Source organism: Bos grunniens, chromosome 7 (genome assembly GCF_055505025.1).
Source record: "Bos grunniens cultivar Pamir isolate PY7600 chromosome 7, Bosgru_T2T1.0, whole genome shotgun sequence".
Taxonomy (NCBI): domain Eukaryota; kingdom Metazoa; phylum Chordata; class Mammalia; order Artiodactyla; family Bovidae; genus Bos; species Bos grunniens.
In genome coordinates this window covers 12,328,519-12,346,929 of record NC_141171.1, presented here as the reverse complement: position 1 = coordinate 12,346,929, position 18,411 = coordinate 12,328,519, and the positions used below count along the sequence as shown (strand labels likewise).

The following is an 18,411-nucleotide window of genomic DNA, read 5'->3' as shown; positions in this document are numbered from 1 at the left end:
GGCCCCTGCACCCCATCGCTTGTCCTCTCATGCTGCTGTGGTCCTCATGGGACAATGGGTCAAGTCACTATGTCCCACATTATACACTTGCTTAAGGTCTATCTTCCACATTCTGAGTAGTTTATTATTTACCAACGTTTATTGGTCACATCTGTCTCCCCAACAAGGGTGGAGATTTTTGTCTCTCTTCTTCATTGTGCTATCCCTGATCACCTGATCATTTCCCTGGCACACACTGGACATTCAGTAAGTAATTATCGGATTTCTCTAGTGCTCTGTGGTTGAGAATCCCCCTGCCAATGCAGAGGACATGAGTTCAATCCCTGGTCCAGGAAGAGTCCACATGCCATGAACAGCTAAGCCCGTGAGCCACAGCTACTGAGCCTGCATGCCCTAGAGCCTATGCTCTGCAATGAGAGAAGCCACCGCAATAAGAAACCCAGGCACCACAACTAGAGAAAAGGTGCGTGCAGCAACAAAGACCCAAGTTGGCTGAAAATAAATTAATTAGTTACATTTTAAAAATAATAATTAAAGATAAGTAATTATGGAATAAACAAATGGATTTCAATGTTGAGAAAAGAAAAGAGATGTTTGGCCTCCATGCCTGTGGATTCTAAAATGCTTGAAGCAGGTGCTTCCGGACTCTCCCATGGATGTCACCTGACAATGGCTGGTAAGGCCATGCCCACGGGCTTGGCTCCAGCACAAGATAAAGGACAAAGAGTCCAGACACTGCTCCTGCCTGTGGCCGGATGGAGCTAGGCGTGTCCTAGGGCAGGCCTGGCAGATGGCAGAGCACATGGGCAGGGCTCAGATGAGTCTGGAAAAGCAACAGCTCTGTCTTCACTAAGCAGAAACTCAAAGATCCCACCTTAGCTTCTGCCCTTAGCAATGAGTGATCCTAGTGGTTGTATTTTGGGTTGAGGAGTTGTCTTTTCTTTTTTTTGTTTATAAATTTACTTTCAATTGGAGTAAAATTGCTTTACAATGTTTGTTAGTTTCTGCTTGTATGACAACATGAATCAACTATAAGTATACATATATCCCTTTCTTCTTAAGCCTTCCTCCCATGGGAGGTGGACTGTCTTAATTTAGGAAGTCCCAGACAAGGGTTCTGGAGAAGGCAATGGCACCCCACTCCAGTACTCTTGCCTGGAAAATCCCATGGATGGAGGGGCCTGGTGGGCTGCAGTCCATGGGGTTGCTGAGGGTTGGACACAACTAAGCGACTTCACTTTCACTTTTCACTTTCCTGCATTGGAGAAGGAAATCGCAACCCACTCCAGTGTTCTTGCCTGGAGAATCCCAGGGACAGGGGAAGCCTGGTGGGCTGCCATCTATGGGGTCGCACAGAGTTGGACATGACTGAAGCGACTTAGCAGCAGCAGCAGACAAGGGTTCAAGTGCAAGTAGTTTATTTGGGAGATCTATGAACTGAATTATGCAATTCCCCCTCACCACTGCCCCACCCCCCCACCCCCCAGCCAAGATAAGTTGAAAATCTAACCTCTACGACCTCAGGATGTGACCTTATTTAGAAATAAGGTTGAACTTCCCTGGTGGTCCAGTGGTTAAGAATCCACCTTCCAATGCAGGGAACACAGGCTTGATCCCTGGTCCTGAAAGATTCCATATGCCATGGGGCAACTAGCCCACGCGCCACAATTACTGAAGCCCTCATGCCCTAGAGCCTGTGCTCCAGAACTAGAGAAGCCACTGCAATGAGAAGCCCCTGTGCTGCAACTAGGAAAAGCCTGCTCACGGCGGTGAAGACCCAGTGCAGCCAGCCAAAAAATCACATAAGAAAAAAATTTTTTTTAAAGAAGAATAGGGTCATTACAGATGTAATTAGTTAAGATGACATTATACTGGAGTAGGGTGGGCCCTAGTCCAACACGATAAGTGTCCTTATAAGAAGATGGCCCTGTGCAGATGGGATATTCAAGAGGAGGACAGAGAATCAATAAGCCAAAGAATGCCAAGGATTGTTGGCAGCCACCGGAAGATGGGAGAGGCGAGGAAGAATTCTCCCTGAGAGCCTTTGGAGGGTGCCTGGCCCTGCTAACACCTTCTGGCCTCCATACTGTAAGGTAATAAATGTCTGTTGTTTTAAGCCACTCAGTGTGGTACTTTATTACTGCTCTTGGCTCACATCAGGCTCAAATTCCTGCTCGGGTTTCTACCAAAGCATGAAGGTAGGATATAACTGCATGGCAAGTTCTAGATGGCTACTCTGCGGCAGTTACCAGTGGGGTGAGAGCGGGTAACAAAGTGGGACCCAATGGCTCACCTCACTTCCTCAGTTGCTGCCAGAGTTTTCACAATGAAAAATTCATATATTTCTAAAAAGGAGCGCCTGTTGGGGTGGAAAATTTGGCTTATAGAGAGCTTACCTACAGCCATGGTTCTAAATGCTTCACATATATTCACTTTTACTGAGTCCTTGTGCCCTGTAGGTAGGATTGTGCTTTTCATTTTGTACATGTGGAAACGGAGACACAGAGAGTGCAAGCGACTTGCCCAAGGTTGCACAGCGTGGAAGTGGTGGGGTCGGGAAGGGAACCCAGGCAGCCTGATGCCTAACTCTGTTCTTTCAACTGTTTCCCCTGAGCTTGCGTCTCTCAAGGTGGTTCAGCTCGAAGCTTCCAGGGTAAGTATCTCCTCAGACAGTGGCTCTTCCGACTATAGAACCCTCTGGAAATTTGTTGTCCTGCTCACATTTCCTTACCCACCACTGAGCACATTCCCATTGTCTTCCTCTGAACCTCTTTCTGGATGTCCAACCCCGTGACACAACCTGACCCAAGAAAGCTCCTGACGATCTCCAAGTTGCTGTCTGTTCCTAGAGATGCTATGCTCAGGCCAGGTCTTTAGGCAAACTAGGCCACCATGGCTTTTCCCCACATCCTTTACATTTGTCTAATGGACATATGGACATAATGGTAGAAATCTATGTGGTCTATAATATGAATGACACTCCCAAGATGCGGTTGTGCAGTGTGTGATGTACGTAACTGTCCAGGGATGGGGGACAGGGAACAGGGTAGAATGGGAGGCAGGGAGGCGTGCACATCCTTTCAGACCTGTCCTTAACATTTTCAAGACTGAGGACAAGAGAACCAACTGAGGCCCACATAATATGTGTGAATATTTAAAAACTACTAAATAAAACATGCTCTATGCTTCTGCACAAACATACCTTCATAAGCACTGGGAAGGTCAGTCTAGAATTGAGAGTCTGGATGACTGCACTGGGTTAAGGGGTGGGGACAGGCTTCCCTGCCCCTTGACCATGGCCTCCACCTGGGGGCAGGGGAGGGAGGGCTCCACACACATGCCTGGACGTGCCAATCTGTATGTCCACATTCCAGCCGCATTTGTGCCAACAGCTACCCCAAGGACATTCTTAGACCTCAGGGGATACAAGGGTAAGGTAGTCAGAGAATAGACTCATGGAAGAATCCAAGTTCATGGAATCTAAGCTTGGGCAGGGAATGCTAGGATCTCAGATGACCCAAAATATGATCTAGCAAGTGGAGGGGTGGTGGCACCAGTTCCCATCAGCACCATAGGGAGGGGCACAGCTGGAGGAGAGTTAGCAAGAGCTCCAGCACAGAATCCCTTTGGACAGGTGTCCAAGACACATCTCTGTCTTTCCTCTACGTTGGTTTTTAACTTCACGCCACCTTTACATGTTCAAAAATCTAAAATTATACTTAAAAACTTGTGCAATTAAAAATTATTCAGCATCTGTGTGCCCTCTAGATTCTCACCTCCCAAAGGTCCTTTCCTATTAAGAGTTCTGAGGACAAGATGCCCATATCATCAAAGGACGGAACCTTAGGCTGGCTCTCCTGGGGCCATATTGAGCTGTCCTTTGGCTGCCTCCCTGGTTCAGGGTCCCTCCACTCCAGCCTCAGGAGTTGGCTGGGCCTGGCTCTCCACCACCCCCATCACTTACGTTGTAGAGGAGGTCAGTCCACCCTTCCATGGTGATGCACTGGAAAACAGTCAGCACTGCAAACAGGATGTTGTCGAACTGAGTGATCCCATTGTTGGGTCCTTCCCAGTAGGGCTGACATTTGGTCCCATTGGGGCAGGTGCGGGCAGGTTCCTCTGTCCCACACGGTGCTGGAGACTCACCCTGAATGTCATCTAGGAAATGGAAGAGGAGCAAAGTCAGGGGAAAGGGCCAGCAAAACCAGCTCTGGGAAACAGGCCAGTGAACATTCAATGCTGTTGAATCTGCAGGAAAATGGCTCTTAGGATGGACTTATCAGGCTTTTTCTAAAAAGTCCAATGCTTGGCTTGGTTGATCTATTCACTGTTTTCTATTTCATTAATTTCTTCTCTAAGTTGTGTTCCCTTTTTTGTTCTTTTCCTAGACTTTTGAGATAGATTAATGTTATTTAAGGCTATAAATTGCCCTTTAAGTGCAGCTTTAACTGCACCTCACAAATTCTGTCATGCATTATTATCATTATTGTTCAAGTAAAATATTCAGCAGTTTCCATTATTATTTATTCTCTGATTTGTGGATAACCAAGAAGCATCAAAAATTTGTCAGATATATACAAAAATAGAGTAATGTAATGAATTCCCATGTACCCATCACCAATTTCAACATTTATCAACTCAGGGCTAATTTTGTTTCATCCACATCCCCTCCCCACACTAAAATATTTTAAAAGCAAATCTCAGACATCTTAGCATTTCATCAACAAATAAGAAGCATGTCTCTTAATTTCCAAACACTTTTAGTGTTATCTATTTGTTACCAATTTCTAGCCTAATTGCACTGTGGTCAGAAGATATGTTTTGTATCATTCTGTCCTTTGAAATCTGTTGAGATAGACTTTAAGGTCCCTACAACAGTCAACTTTGGTAAATCTGCTGTGTGCATTTTGTGGAATTTATTTTTTTGTTTTTTTTTATTCTTCCAATTTTATTTTATTTTTAAACTTTACATAATTGTATTAGTTTTGCCAAATATCAAATTGAAGTGGTTGGGGGCAGTGTTTTCCAGACTTCCATTAGCACAAATTCGTCAACTGTGTTGTATTATTCTTCTATAGCCTGACTGATTTTTTTTTTTTCTTGAGATGTACTGGGCTCAGGGAGCCGTTCTGGGGGCGAGGGAGGCCAGTACACGCAGTGCTCCACCTTAGGCACAGGAGCTAAGCTTTCTCCCCAGACAGCAAGAGGCAGATTGTGAAAATGTCACAAGGAAAGAGACACATGTCAGTGGGCACCCCTTTTGCTGGAAACCAAAGGCAGCTTCCTGGCAAACTCAGACTGAGTGATCAAGGTTGAGTCTGAATTCTAAGGTGTTGAAGGGGAGGGGGAGGAGATGCCTTCACGAGAACACGGACTCAGGGGAGTACAGAACATCCTGGGTGTGTACAGAGCATCCCATTGGACCAGAGCCACAGATATGACAGGATCCTATTCAGCGAGTGAGACTTTTGAAGATTTTTAGAGAGTGATATTGTCCGATAAGAAATCAAACAGCTGAGTGTGTAAACTCCCCATGAAACAAAAATATATCTCAATGCACATGCCACATACAGGGTTTACAGACCATTCTTAACCTCCACTTAGCAAGAAACAGGGAGAAATAAGCCAACACAGAGTGCATGAATCTTACTGGCCTTTGAGACTCCTGTTAAATAGAAACTCTAGGCCATGCAAAATGACATTTGCCATATCAGAAGGGATGCCTACAACTCAAGAAGGATTGACATCCCAATCGCTAGTTTAAGTTGTGGGAAATACTTTTCCCCTTCATGTCAGACTTGGTACAGGGGCTGATTTCATGAATACAGATTGGAAGGCAAAATCTTTTAAACATAAGACTCGGGGCACAAGGGAAAATTCCATGGGCTCCTATCATGAATGAGAACCACGGTTTGTTGGGAAGGTTGCCTCTGTCCCAAACCTTCTCCATTTTCACCTTCTGTCCAAGTCTGGCTCAATTCCCATCCACCAACACCCTCCCCTCTCTTGGATTAGGCCAGTCTACTGGTCCCTTCCTGCCCCTCCTCCCCACCTCAGGGCTACAATAGCTTCCAAATGTTCACATTTGGTGAGGAGATAAAAGCAGGCATTAACCTGCACTGCTACAGACTAGTTCCAGATGAGGAATCTTGTTTCCTCAAACTATTTTGGAAGCTCTTGGAAAACAGGAAGCTCTCCCACCTTTCCTTTCTCTGGGTGTTAGCACAGTGCTGGGCACACAGGAAATTGGTTCCTGATTATAAGGAGAACCTGTCTGCAGGAGAAATCTGACCACCTTCAGCAGCTATGCCCAGCGGTGTTCCTGATTATGACCTGCCAGCCCCCTCATCACGAAACACTCTGGGGGCTGCTTCTAGAAAAGCAACCATCCAGAGAGTCTGAGGAATTTGGTTATAAATATATTTTAAAATTAACCTGCTGCCTGGGTGTCTGTATATATCTGTCTCTTACTCACACGTTCTTATATTTTTAATTGTGAGCTTTTCAGTCATCTTCCCTAAATCAAGGCCTCCTACCCTCCAGTTGCCCCACCCACGTCTGTCCCCTTACAACCCTGATTTAGACTCAAGCCAGTCCTCTGTCCCCTTGGCTGGAGAGAGAGATAGAGAGAGAACCAACAAAAACAAAAAACCCAGGATCCAGGAGTCCTGGTTTCTCTGCTCTCGGCTGATGTTTCCAAGGGGCCCTGCCCTGCATCTCTCCCTCCAGCATTTCCGCCCAGGTGTCGAGGCCAGGAGCAGAAATAGCTCTGTCTCAATTAACACCTTCTTCATTGGGGAAAGAAATAATTAGGACATCCCATATTGAGCAAACTTCACAAGCCCAGGAGAGAAGGAGATGGGAGGAGCAAGAAAAAAGGAAGCAAAAAAAAAAAAAAAGAGCATCTTGAATAAACCTTCCTTACTGGGTTTTCCTGCCCTCTGGGAGGTCTGGGGAGAGGGTTCGGTTACCTGGGGGTCACCAGGAAGAGAAGGTGGATGGGAAGCCACTCCAGGACAGAATTATCTTCCCAATAAGGCAGGCCTGAAACCTCCTTCCCTTCTCACACAGGCTCCCCTGTCTCCATTCACAGTTTCCTTGACCCACGACTAACACTGTCATTCAGCCCGTCCACAGCAAGGAGGCCCATGGTCCAAGTACTGAAATAAAAGCTTCCCTCTTATTTGATTTCATTTGGTTCTTTGGCTTCAGAGAGCAAGTAGCCAGGTTTGCATAGCAGGAGACGTAGTCAAAGATGAATGCAGAAGCTATTAGGTCCCTGAGTATACGGATAGCTAGGGACACCGACTCGATGGACGTGAGTCTGAGTGAACTCCGGGAGTCAGTGATGGACAGGGAGGCCTGGTGTGCTGCGATTCATGGGGTCGCAAAGAGTCGGACACGACTGAGCGACTGAACTGAACTGAACTGAGGGACACCCAGGCTGTTTCACTGCTGTTTCAGAGACTAAGTCTGTGACTTCTGGTCTTCCTGGTTTTTTTCCTGAGTCATCCTCCCCGATCCTTTCTTGTTTATTGTTTAGTCTCTAGGTCATGTCCGACTCTTGTGATCCCATGAACTGTAGCCTGCCAGCCTCTTCTGTCCATGGGATTTCCCAGGCAAGAACACTGGAGTGGGTTGCCATTTCCTTCTCCAGGGGATCTTACAGGACCAGGGAATCTTACAGGACCAGGGATTAAAACCATGTCTCTGTATTGGCAGGGGTCTTCTTTAACACTTGAGCCACCAGGGAAGCCGCTAAGCTAAGGGGTTGACTGTGGCACAGTGTGGGGAGGGGAGGAGCCAAGATCCTGTTTGTGCTTGATGCTGATTGGCTGGTGCCAGGACTCCCAGTGGGATGTTTTAAGGCATCTTCTTGGGGAGACTAGGACGAGTCACCCTTAACTCTCCCTTCCTTCAGGGTAAGGAGGTTTCAGGCTTCTCTGGTGGCTCAGTGGTAAAGAATCCACCTGCCAATGCAGGAGACGCAGGCTCGATTCCTGGGTCAGGAAGACCCTCTGGATAAAGAAATGGCAACCTACTCCAGTATTCTTGCCTGGTAAATCCCATGGACTGAGGGGCCTGGCAGGCTACAGTCCATGTTATCACCAAGAGTTGGACACGACTTGGTAACTAAACAACAACAAGGAGGTTCAGAACTCAGCACATGCTAGGGTCTCGGGTCGCTGCAGGGTAGCTAGGCAGAGGCTGTAGGCACTGCATTTGTATTCTGCTGTCTTTTGCCCCTACATGTTCCCACTGAAAATATCTTTGATGCCTTTACCTGCCCAGCGTTTGGGGCAGCCAGCTATGCCAGGGCATTAATGCCCATAAGGGGCTCAATCCCCGCCAATGTCGGACAGAATTTGGTGGATAAATACCCAGCTCCTGTGCCCCTCATGTGGGATGGGTCTAAGGCATGCAACCTACCCTGTTTCCCCTAGGTGCCCAATGGAGCTGAGGTCTGGTGACCTTGCCCAAGATGGTAACCTACTTGATAACGTTCCTAGATGTTACTAGATCCCCCCTGTCTCACTTTCTCACTCACCTGAAGGTGTTTCCTGGGATCACTTCCCCAATAAACCACTTACCCTGGGACAGCTTCTCAGGTACCCCAGTGTAACATCCCAGCAACAACCAAGATCTCTGGGGCGGTTTCATCCCCTGCCTGCCTTAGCTTTGGGAAGATGTTCTCCCAGCTTCCAGGAGAACGAAGCAAAGCCCTGCAGATCTTGTCCAGGAGCTTGTCCCCAAGGGAGAAAACAAAGGGGAGGAAGGCTGGGAAAAAAAAAATCTATGATGCTGCTCGGACCTACCTGTGCCCTCTTCAAAGCAGGTGGTATGAAATTTTCCCATATAAAATTCTAACCCTATGATTGCAAAAATAAGGATTGCAAAAAATAGGAGGAGGCCGATCTGCAGCAGGGGGATCATTGCCTTCATGATCGACTTCAGGACGACTTGTAAACCTGGGGAGACACAGAGAGAGAGAGGCCCCAGAGGCCTGTGAGGAGGTACCCTGAAATGCCACCCCCAAGATGCCTCCTGAGGAAACTCAGAGCACGCGGGATGTGGGAGACAGGACGGGGCAATGGTGAGGGAAGATGGACGGAAGACATAGAGGCTGCTCACTTTAATAACAGGAACAATCCTTCCTTATATTTTAAGCACTTTTTTTTTTTTTTGGTTTTCTTTCGGCTGCACCATTTGGTTTGCGGGATCTTAGCTCCCTGGCCAGGGACTGAACCCAGGAACATGGCAGTGAAATCACTGAGTTCCAACCACTGGAAATTCCCCACCTCTATTTTAAAAATATTTTTTAAAGTACTGGGCATAGGCTGTCCTGTTTGATGACTTTTGAGGCAAGTAAGAAGTGGAAATTCATAGCTTTCTGAGCCCTATTCCTGGGTGTTGCACAATTTTCATGCAGATCAGGGTGCCTTTTTCTAACCTTTTTCCACCAAGAGGGGGAGTCTTTTTCCTAATTCATACAATGCCATATGCATCAGTTGCAGCTCTTTCTGGGAAAGCAGTCAACATCCTAGTTCCAACCCAAACCCAGATATTATTTCATTGGCTTTTAGCAACAACCCCATGAGGCAGGTACATGTGTAAAATCATCCCCATTTTACAGAGGTGGGAAGCAAAGCTCAGAGGATGTCATGCTTAAAATGAGGATTCAGCCTCAAGGTGTGAGAAATAACGGGGCCAGGATTTGAACCCAGGTTGGACTTGATGTCAAATCCCATGTCTGTAACCAACCTTTAGGAAAGTCTGTGTTAAAATGCTCCCAAGTGGATCAACAGTAAAGAATCTGCCTGCCAATGCAGGAGACACAGGTTTGATCCCTGGTCACAAAAGAGCTGGACATGACTAAACAACAACAAATTATGTGGTTAAAATGAGGATTTCTTGTTTTATGTCCTTGGATACTCTTCAGTGTCTCCCAGTTTATAGTCTATGAGAACTTCGTATCCTACTGTTGGGTGAAAACTATATAAATCTTAATTATGTTGAATTGGTTTATAGTACTTTTCGGGTCTACTATATCCTTCTACTTTTCTATATATTCATTCTATTAATCTTTGAGAGTTTAATATTGAAACTCCAACTAAGAATCTTAATTTACCAGGCTCTTCATCTGTAAATGGGGATGAGACTTAGCACCTCCCTCTCAGTTAAATGAGAGGGTTCATACCTAGCAAAGCCCTTGGCATATCATAGATGGTCATTAAACAGAGATTCTTATTAGTATTAGCTTTGGGATGGAACTTGATTTAACATGATGTAGGCATCTCTGGTCTCTTGAAGAAAAGACTCTTGAGAGTCCCTTGCACAGCAAGAAAATCAAGCCAGTCAATCTTAAAGGAAATCAACCCTGAATATTCATTGGAATGACTGATGCTGAAGCTCCAATACTTTGGCCACCTGATGCAAAGAGCCAACACATTGGAAAAGATAATACACAAAAAGCTCTTTCTGCCATGCCTGGTATGCAGTAGGCACTCAATAAATGGTAACCATCATTGCCACCAATATTAATCAGGCTGTGGGGGCAGACTGGCTAACTCCTAACTCTTCCATTCTCAGCCACATGATTTTGCTCAAATTATTCAGCCGCCCTGAGCCTCAGTTTTCTCCTCTGTAAAATGGAGATTTTGGTCCTATCAACTTCACAGGGTTGTGATTATAGAATGGGGTCCTGGGTGTGCTTAGCATGGCTCCTAATAGAGAAGTGCTCAGTTAATGGGTGCTGTGGTGATGGGTGAGGCTCCTGGCTGGCTTTTAGGAGCTCACCCAGACCTGCAGCCACATTCCTAGGGGTGGAGGTCCCTGAAGGGGCTTCCCCAAAGATAAGGCTGCCCTGACCCAGGCTAGGGAAGCATCTGAGGGCGCCTATGAGACCTTCTTGCAGAAGGGAAATGGAAGGCTCCCAGGACCCCTGAGCAGACCCCTTGCCAGGGTTAGAAACTCACGCACTTGGGATTCCAGACACCAGCTTGAGCGGCCGCAGCACTCGAACTGCCCTCAGCGTCCTTAGGTCAAACTCCGTCCCAACTGTTGCCAAGATGCTGGAAGAAAGAAGCCAGAACAGAAGGCAGACGCTGGGTTTCAGGGTCAGAGAGGTGGGTGGAGGGTTCAATGCTGTGGTTTCTTTAAAATTTTTTAATTAGAGGATAATTGCTTTACAGTGTTGTGTTCGTTTCTGCTGTGGAACAATGAGAATCAGCCATAATTATACATAGACTCAATTATACATATACAATTGATTGATCAAATCAATCAATCCTAAAGGAAATCAGTCCTGAATATTCACTGGAAGGACTGATGCTGAAGCTGAAGCTCCAATACTTTGGCCATCTGATGCAAATAACTGACTCATTGGAAAAGACCCTGATGCTGGGAAAGACGGAAGGCGGGAGGAGAAGGGGATGACAGAGAATGAGATGGTTGGATGGCATCACTGATTCGATGGACATGAGTTTGAGCAAGCTTCGGGAGTTGGTGATGGACAGGGAAGCCTGGCGTGCTGCATTCCATGGGGTTGCAAAGAGTCGCACACGACTGAGCGACTGAACTGACTGACTGATACATATATACATATATATGCATATATCCCCTCCCTCTTGAGCCTCTCTCCCTGCTCCCATTCCACTCCTCTAGGTCGTCACAGAGCGCCAGGTTGGTTTCTTGGCAGGGTGACCACAGGCTGGGTCTCAGTTTTGTCATATGTAAAACAGTGTTAATAGTACCTGCTTCACAGGATAAAAGATGATTTACAAGGACCCCAAAAGATGATTTACAAGGACCCAGGGTGACCACAGGCTGGGTCTCAGTTTTGTCATATGTAAAACAGTGTTAATAGTACCTGCTTCACAGGATAAAAGATGATTTACAAGGACTCAATAAATGCTTCCCTTGTATGGCTCAGCTGGTAAAGAATCCGCCTGCAATGTGGGAGACCTGGGTTCGATCCCTGGGTTGGGAAGATCCCCGGGAGAAGGGAAAGGCTACCCATTCCAGTATTCTGGCCTGAAGAATTCCATGGACTGTATAGTCCATGAGGTTGCAAAGAGTCAGACACAACTGAGTGACTTTCACTTCCTTTCACTCAATACATGTTGGGCTGAGAAGAGAAATTTTCCCCATGGCACATGGTTGGGTGATACTCGGTGTATTTCATAACCCAAGATCAGGATGGATTGTGGGGAAGCTTGGAGGCACCAGGGGAGTGACAGACCCTTTGGGCTCAGGTCACTTTACCAACCGGCAAGAAAGTAGCTTAGTACTAAGACCTACGCCTGCATGGGTTCAAATTCCAGCTCTACCATTTCCCAGCTGGGTGACTGTGGGTAAGTCACTTTTCCACTTCATGCCTCAGTTCTCCCTTTTGGATAACAAGGATAACAACAGTACTGAACCCTCAAAGGGATGTGAGGATGAAACAAATTAATACATGTGAAGTGGTAGGTGTTGTGCCTGGCACACAGGAAGTGTGTTAAGCTATTGGGAAATAAATGGAAAAAAAAACACCCCAAAACCTCAAATAATGGGTGTGGCCCTGCTGGGGTGGACTAGCTGGCATCAGCCCCAGAGAGGGCTACAGACCCAAAGCCTCAGGGCAAAAAGTCACTCTTATAAATGCAAGTAAGAGTCATGGCAATAGGTGAGATGAGCCTTCTGCAGAAAGCCCCCTTCCCTCACCCCTTACATAAAGACCCTATCCTAAGACCTCACTTGTAAAAGTGTTTCTGGTGAGACAAGGGAGACCAGGGGTTCCACAGCCCTTCCTCAGCCCAAGGAACCCCCTAGACCTGTTTCCTAAATAAGATACGTAGTAGGGATGACCATGGCACCATGGCACAGAAAAGGTTGTCACTGGAACCTCAGATGATGAGCAAGGAATGTGGAAAAACAGAGGATTCTGTGGTTAAGAACGGGCTTCCCAGGTGGCACAGTGGGAAAGAATCTGCCTGCCAATGCAGGAGACACAGGTTGGATCCCTGGGTCAGGAAGATCCCCTTGAGTAGGAAATCTGCTCTAGTATGCTTGCCTGGAAAATTTCATGGACAGAGGAGCCTGGCAGGCTACAATCCATGGGGTTGTGAACCGTCAGAGGCTACTGAGCATGTACTGTGATTAACAGGATGGAGACCACAGAAGTAATTTGGTGGATATCTTCATTCTTGTCCAGGAGTCTGAGTCTTACAACTTTGGCCTGTGAATAACCAGTATCTACATCTGTCTTTATTTATTGGCTGCGCATGCAGAAGGTAGGATCTTAGTTCCCTGACTAGGGACTGACCCATGCTCCCTGCAGTGGAAGTGTGGAGTCTTAACCATTGGACCACCAGGGAAGTCCCTCTTTGTCTTTTTTTTTTAATTTTTATTGTATATTGGAGTATAAATGATTTACAACTCTGTGTCAGTTTCAGGTGGACAGCAAAGTGATTCAGTTATACATACACATACAACCATTCTTTTTCAAATTCTTTTCCTATATAGATTACTTAACAAAATATTGAGGAGAGTTCTCTGTGCTATACGGTAGGTCCTTGTTGATGATTTATTTTATATATAAATATAAATATATTATTTTATATATAGTAATAGTACATCTCTTTGTCTTTGAGACCATCAGTATCTGCATCTATTAACAACCTGTATTGGCACCTGTATTAATAAACTGTATTGGCCTGCTTTTGTCTCAGGACTTTCTCTGAAGCTAAGACAGACCCAGGCAGTGAATTCCCCTGTGAGAGCAGCCCTCCACCAAAGATCGCTGGGAAGAGGTGGATGAATTCCCCAGGTCCCTCGCCCCCTCCTTCCAGATTGCTCTGAGGTGTGAGTTTCATACAGGCTCCCAGAGAGGTTGAGCCCAGCTGCCTCTCCAGGGTAACCTGCTCAAGTCCTCATTCTTCCCTGTCTCCCCACCCTTGTCCCCCACCCATATTTCCTGGAGTCACTTCCCAGATGAACTACTTGGACCCAAATTCTTGTCTCAGCGTCAATGTGGGGGCACTCCAAACTAAGACAGGAGTATTCCCAGCTCTTTCCCAACTACTCCTAGGACAGAAAGTTAAAGTGCTAGTCGCACAGTTGTGTCAGACACTTTGTGACCCCACGGACTGTAGCCTATCAGGCTCCTCTGCCATGGGATTCTCCAGGCAAGAATACTAGAGTGGGGAGCCACCCGCCATTCCGTTCTCCAGGGGATCTTCCTGATGCAGGAATCGATCTCGGGTCTCCTGCACTAAGAGTAGCTCTTTACCACCAGAGACACCATTCCCAGGACAGAGATGCGTTTATTAGATTGGGCTAACCTCCTCTTCCACCATCATCAAATGTACATCTAAACACATCGTATGTCTTGGGCAAAGCAATACTTGAGGCGCTCCCTGCTTTGTAGGGCTGATGCAGGAGAAAAACAGTTTCATCAAAAAATGCACACAGAGATTGAATCCATTGGGGGTGTGATGCATTCTTAGAGAGAGCAGGTGAAAAAAACAGCTCTGAGGGTACACAGCAGGTAGTGTTAACTCATCTGGGACCCCGGGAGATTCCCGTTTCAAGCTGAGGATTCATGGATGAGCAGGTGGAATCTGATCAGTGGGGGAAGAACTTTCTAGGCTGAGGAAATGGCTGAGACAGACAGCCTGGGGTGGGAAGGCAAATTCAAGGAAGGAAATGGCGCATGGTGGGGATTTGGGTGATGCCATGAAGCTGAAGTGTAGGTGAGGGCCTTGCCAAGCAACCCCAAGGAAATTTTCATTCATTTAATTATATATTTTTTCTATTCCTCTCCCAATTTTCATTTGGATTTCTCAAACTCCATCCTGTAGATCACCAGTCTATTTTACTTTCTTCTTTCTCAGCAGGTAAAAGCCATTGTTAAGGGTGTGTGTGTGTGTGTGTGTGCGTGTGCGTGTGTGCTCATTCAGTCGTGTCCTACTCTTCGCGATCCCATGGACTGTAGCTGCCAGGTTCCTCTGTCCATGGGATTTTTCAGGCAAGAATACTAGAGTGGATTGTTATTTCCTCCTCCAGGGGATCTTCCCCACCCACAGATCAAATCCATGTCTCCTGAGCTGGCAGGCGGATTCTTTACCACGGAGCCACCTGGACAAGCATTCCCTGAGTTTTCATTCACTGACTTCACAAACATTAACTGAGCATCTACAGTGTGCCAGGTCTTGGGGACACGAGTCATAGGAATCCCTATCTGTGTGTGGGAGGCTGAGAATAAACCCCGTAAATGTGCCAGATGTCAGGGCGATGAGTACAAGGCAGAAAAGCAGGGCAGGGAAGAGGGCGTGCTGGCAAAGTGGGGCAGGATGAGGGGAGCGATGACACCATTTCAATTAGTAAAGGCCAACTGCTTTTTCCCGCCTGGCTGGGTAGTAGTTCAGTGTTAAAGGTGTTCAGACCAGCATCGCCCAGTAGAACTTCAAGAAGAGCCGTATGTTGGACATAGCGAACAGACTGGTGGTTGCCAAGGGGGGCGTGTTGGGGGAAGGATGGAGTGGGAGGTTGGGGTTAGCAGATGTAAGCTTTTATATATAGAATGAATAAACACTCTCTACATAGCACAGAGAACTCTTCAATATCCTATGATAAACTGTAATGAAAAGGCACATAAAAAAGAGAATTATATATATGTATGACTGAATCACTTTGGCGTACAACAGAAATTAACACAACATTGTAAATCAATTATACTTCAGTAAGAAAAGAAAAAAGGAAAAAAAAGGAAGAACTATGTGTGAAATTTAAAATTTGCCAACAGCTACATTAAAAGCCCAAAGAAACAGATGAAATTAATTTTAATAATATACTTTATTCAACCAGGTATATCTTAAGTATTGGGCTTCCCAGGTGGCTCAGTGGTAAAGATTTGCCTGCCAAGCAGAAGACATGGGTTCAATCCTGGGGTCAGGAAGATCCCCTGGCAAAGGAAATGGCAATCCAATCCAGTATTCTTGCCTGGGAAATCCCATGGACAGAGGAGCCTGGTGGGCTATATTCCATGGGGTCACAAAGAGTCGGACACGACTCAGTGACTAAATAACAACATCTGAAGTATTATGATTTAAATAGGCAATCACTATGAAAGATTACTCATAAGACATTTTATATATTCTTTCCTTTAGACTTTAAGTCTTTGAAATCTGGTTAGCATATTCTACACTTAGGGTACATCTCAACTCAGGTGTATGATGGCTACGCGCGGCCAGTGCTGAGTGTACCTTGTAGGTCAGGTCCAGAGAAAGAGTCAGTGGGGAAGAGATGTGACGTGAGTTACAGGAATATGTTAGAGGAAAACTCTAGGCAGAAAGACAGCCAGTGCAAAGGTCCTGAGGCAGGACCATGCCTGGTACACTTGAGGAATGTCAAGAAGGCCACACAGCTGAATGAACCAGGGTGTCAGCTGGAGGAAATGAGGGCAGGGAGGTGATGGGGCAGTGTGCAGGAGTCTGTGGGCCATGGTGAGGACTTGGACTTTTGTTCTGAGTAAAGCAGGAGCCAAAGGAAGGTTCTGAGCATTACAGAGACATGATCTGACTTACATACTAAAATAAGATCCCTCTGGGGGTCCAGACCAGAAACTGGGAGGTTGGAAGTGGGCGGAGATGACCACAGTGGTCCAGGTGAGAGATGATGGGTTTAGATCTAGTTGTGCTGGACACAAGGATAACACTGAGATGAACTCAGCCTTGCCCTTAGATGACCACGCAAGTAAGTGGATGACAGAGTCAAGTACAAGTCCTTCTGGCCTCAGGGCTGTCGGAGGCAGGAAGGAGGAGGAAATGAATACAGACAGGAGGGCGGGGGACAGTGTGATTGTGGAGCCCAAGTCTGAAAATGCAGCAAAGCAAAAGATCTTAACAAAACCTTAGACCTGGAGTTAAACCCTGACCCTGCATCCTCTCATTATCTAGCCTTTGCGCTAACTTCTCTGAGCCTCTGAAATGCAGCGAATCTGACTTCCCTCCTGCCCAGTGCTATCCTAGTGGGCACCCAAGATGGACTATCTCCTGTGCCCCTCCCTGGAAGGATGACAGGGAATTAGGAGCAGAATGGGAGGAGGGAGAGGCTTCTCAGACTGAGAATGCCCTATAGAGGCAGAAAACTTCCCTCAGGAAACATGATGGGAGGGGGGTGGGAAATTGGGGTGGGCTGGACCACTGGAGGCTGTGAACTGGAGGCGGAAGAGGTGGGTCCTGCTGTGTGGACAGTGGGAGTCATGTGAGGTTTCGGAGCAGGGAAGGGATGTGATTAGGGCTGGCGTCAGGAAGACAAGCCTGACAGCTGAAAGGACAGATTGGTGGTGATGGAGGCAGGAGTTAGAAGGCAGCCGCAAGAGCAGACCAGCGTAATGAGGACTAGAACTAGGACAAAGGCAGTGGGAGTACAAAGGAGGCCCCAATTTATATATAGCTGCCACAGATCACTGTGCACCAGGAAACTTGCCTGGGCTCACCAAGTGCTCCCTGCGTCCAAGCCATCATTAGGAGGAGTCCCATTTTATAGACGAGGAAACGGAAGCCCAGAGAAGTTACAAAGGCACAGAGGTCCATGCTGCCAAGAGAGAATGTGAACCCAGGACCCCAGGACTCCAGAACCCCAGTTTTCCACCTCACATGGCTTGTTGGATGGGGTGGGTGCAGTGGTGGGAAAGAAAAGGAAGGGAAGAATGGCTTTCTGGTTATAAACGGACCACCAAGTGATGATCATTCAATTATTCACAAGGCTTTGTGGAGTACCTGCTATGCACCAGACACTCAGGGAGGAGGACCTCAGGATGCCACCATGAGCAGAGTGACAATGGATCACTTTGGGACAATGGGACGACACATGGCGTGTCGTGCTGCGGAAAACAGTATGGCGGCCACCAGTGCTCCCAATGGAAGGATGGAGTGTGTGGTGGCAAAGAGGAATTAAGACCGGGCCACCTGAAGGATGGAATTATCAACTGAGACGGGGAAGATGCAGGAAGGGGGAGGTTTGAAGGAAGATCAAGAGCTGGGTTGTGACATTGAGACTGACATATACACACTACTCGGTATAAAATAGATAACTATTGAGAAAGTCCTGTATAGCACAGAGAACTCTACTCAGAGTTCCATGGTGACACAGTGGGGAGATATATAGAGAGAGAGCTGATTCACTTTGCTGTACAGCGGAAATTAACACAACATTGTAAAGAAACTAAATTCCAATAAAAAGTGGGGAAAGAGCTGGATGGTGGACACACTGAGTTTGGGAAGCCAGATGTCTGTAATTCCCTCATTAAAATCTTCCAGTGGCTACCATCAGGCTTAGAATAAACCCAGGTTATACCATGACCACAAGACCTTGCCTGACTTGATTTCCCCTGACCACCATTTCTGTACTCCAGCCACTTTGGCT

General features: G+C 46.7%; 1 protein-coding gene across 8 annotated transcripts in view; it reads right to left on the bottom strand.

The window, feature by feature from the left end:
- The window catches only part of CACNA1A (calcium voltage-gated channel subunit alpha1 A), a 347,269-nt gene that overhangs the window by 123,601 nt on the left and 205,257 nt on the right, over nucleotides 1–18,411 (bottom strand). For all 8 annotated transcript variants that reach the window (XR_015166640.1, XM_086408911.1, XM_086408912.1 and 5 more), the window contains exons 5-7: nucleotides 10,981–11,072; nucleotides 8,817–8,969; nucleotides 3,965–4,158 (exon numbers count right to left, since the gene is read on the bottom strand). Coding sequence is in view for 7 of the 8 variants with exons in the window: in XM_086408911.1 (XP_086265037.1) it covers nucleotides 3,965–4,158; nucleotides 8,817–8,969; nucleotides 10,981–11,072 (439 nt within the window). In the remaining variant the exon portion in view is untranslated. The remainder of the gene's footprint in view (nucleotides 1–3,964; nucleotides 4,159–8,816; nucleotides 8,970–10,980; nucleotides 11,073–18,411) is intronic.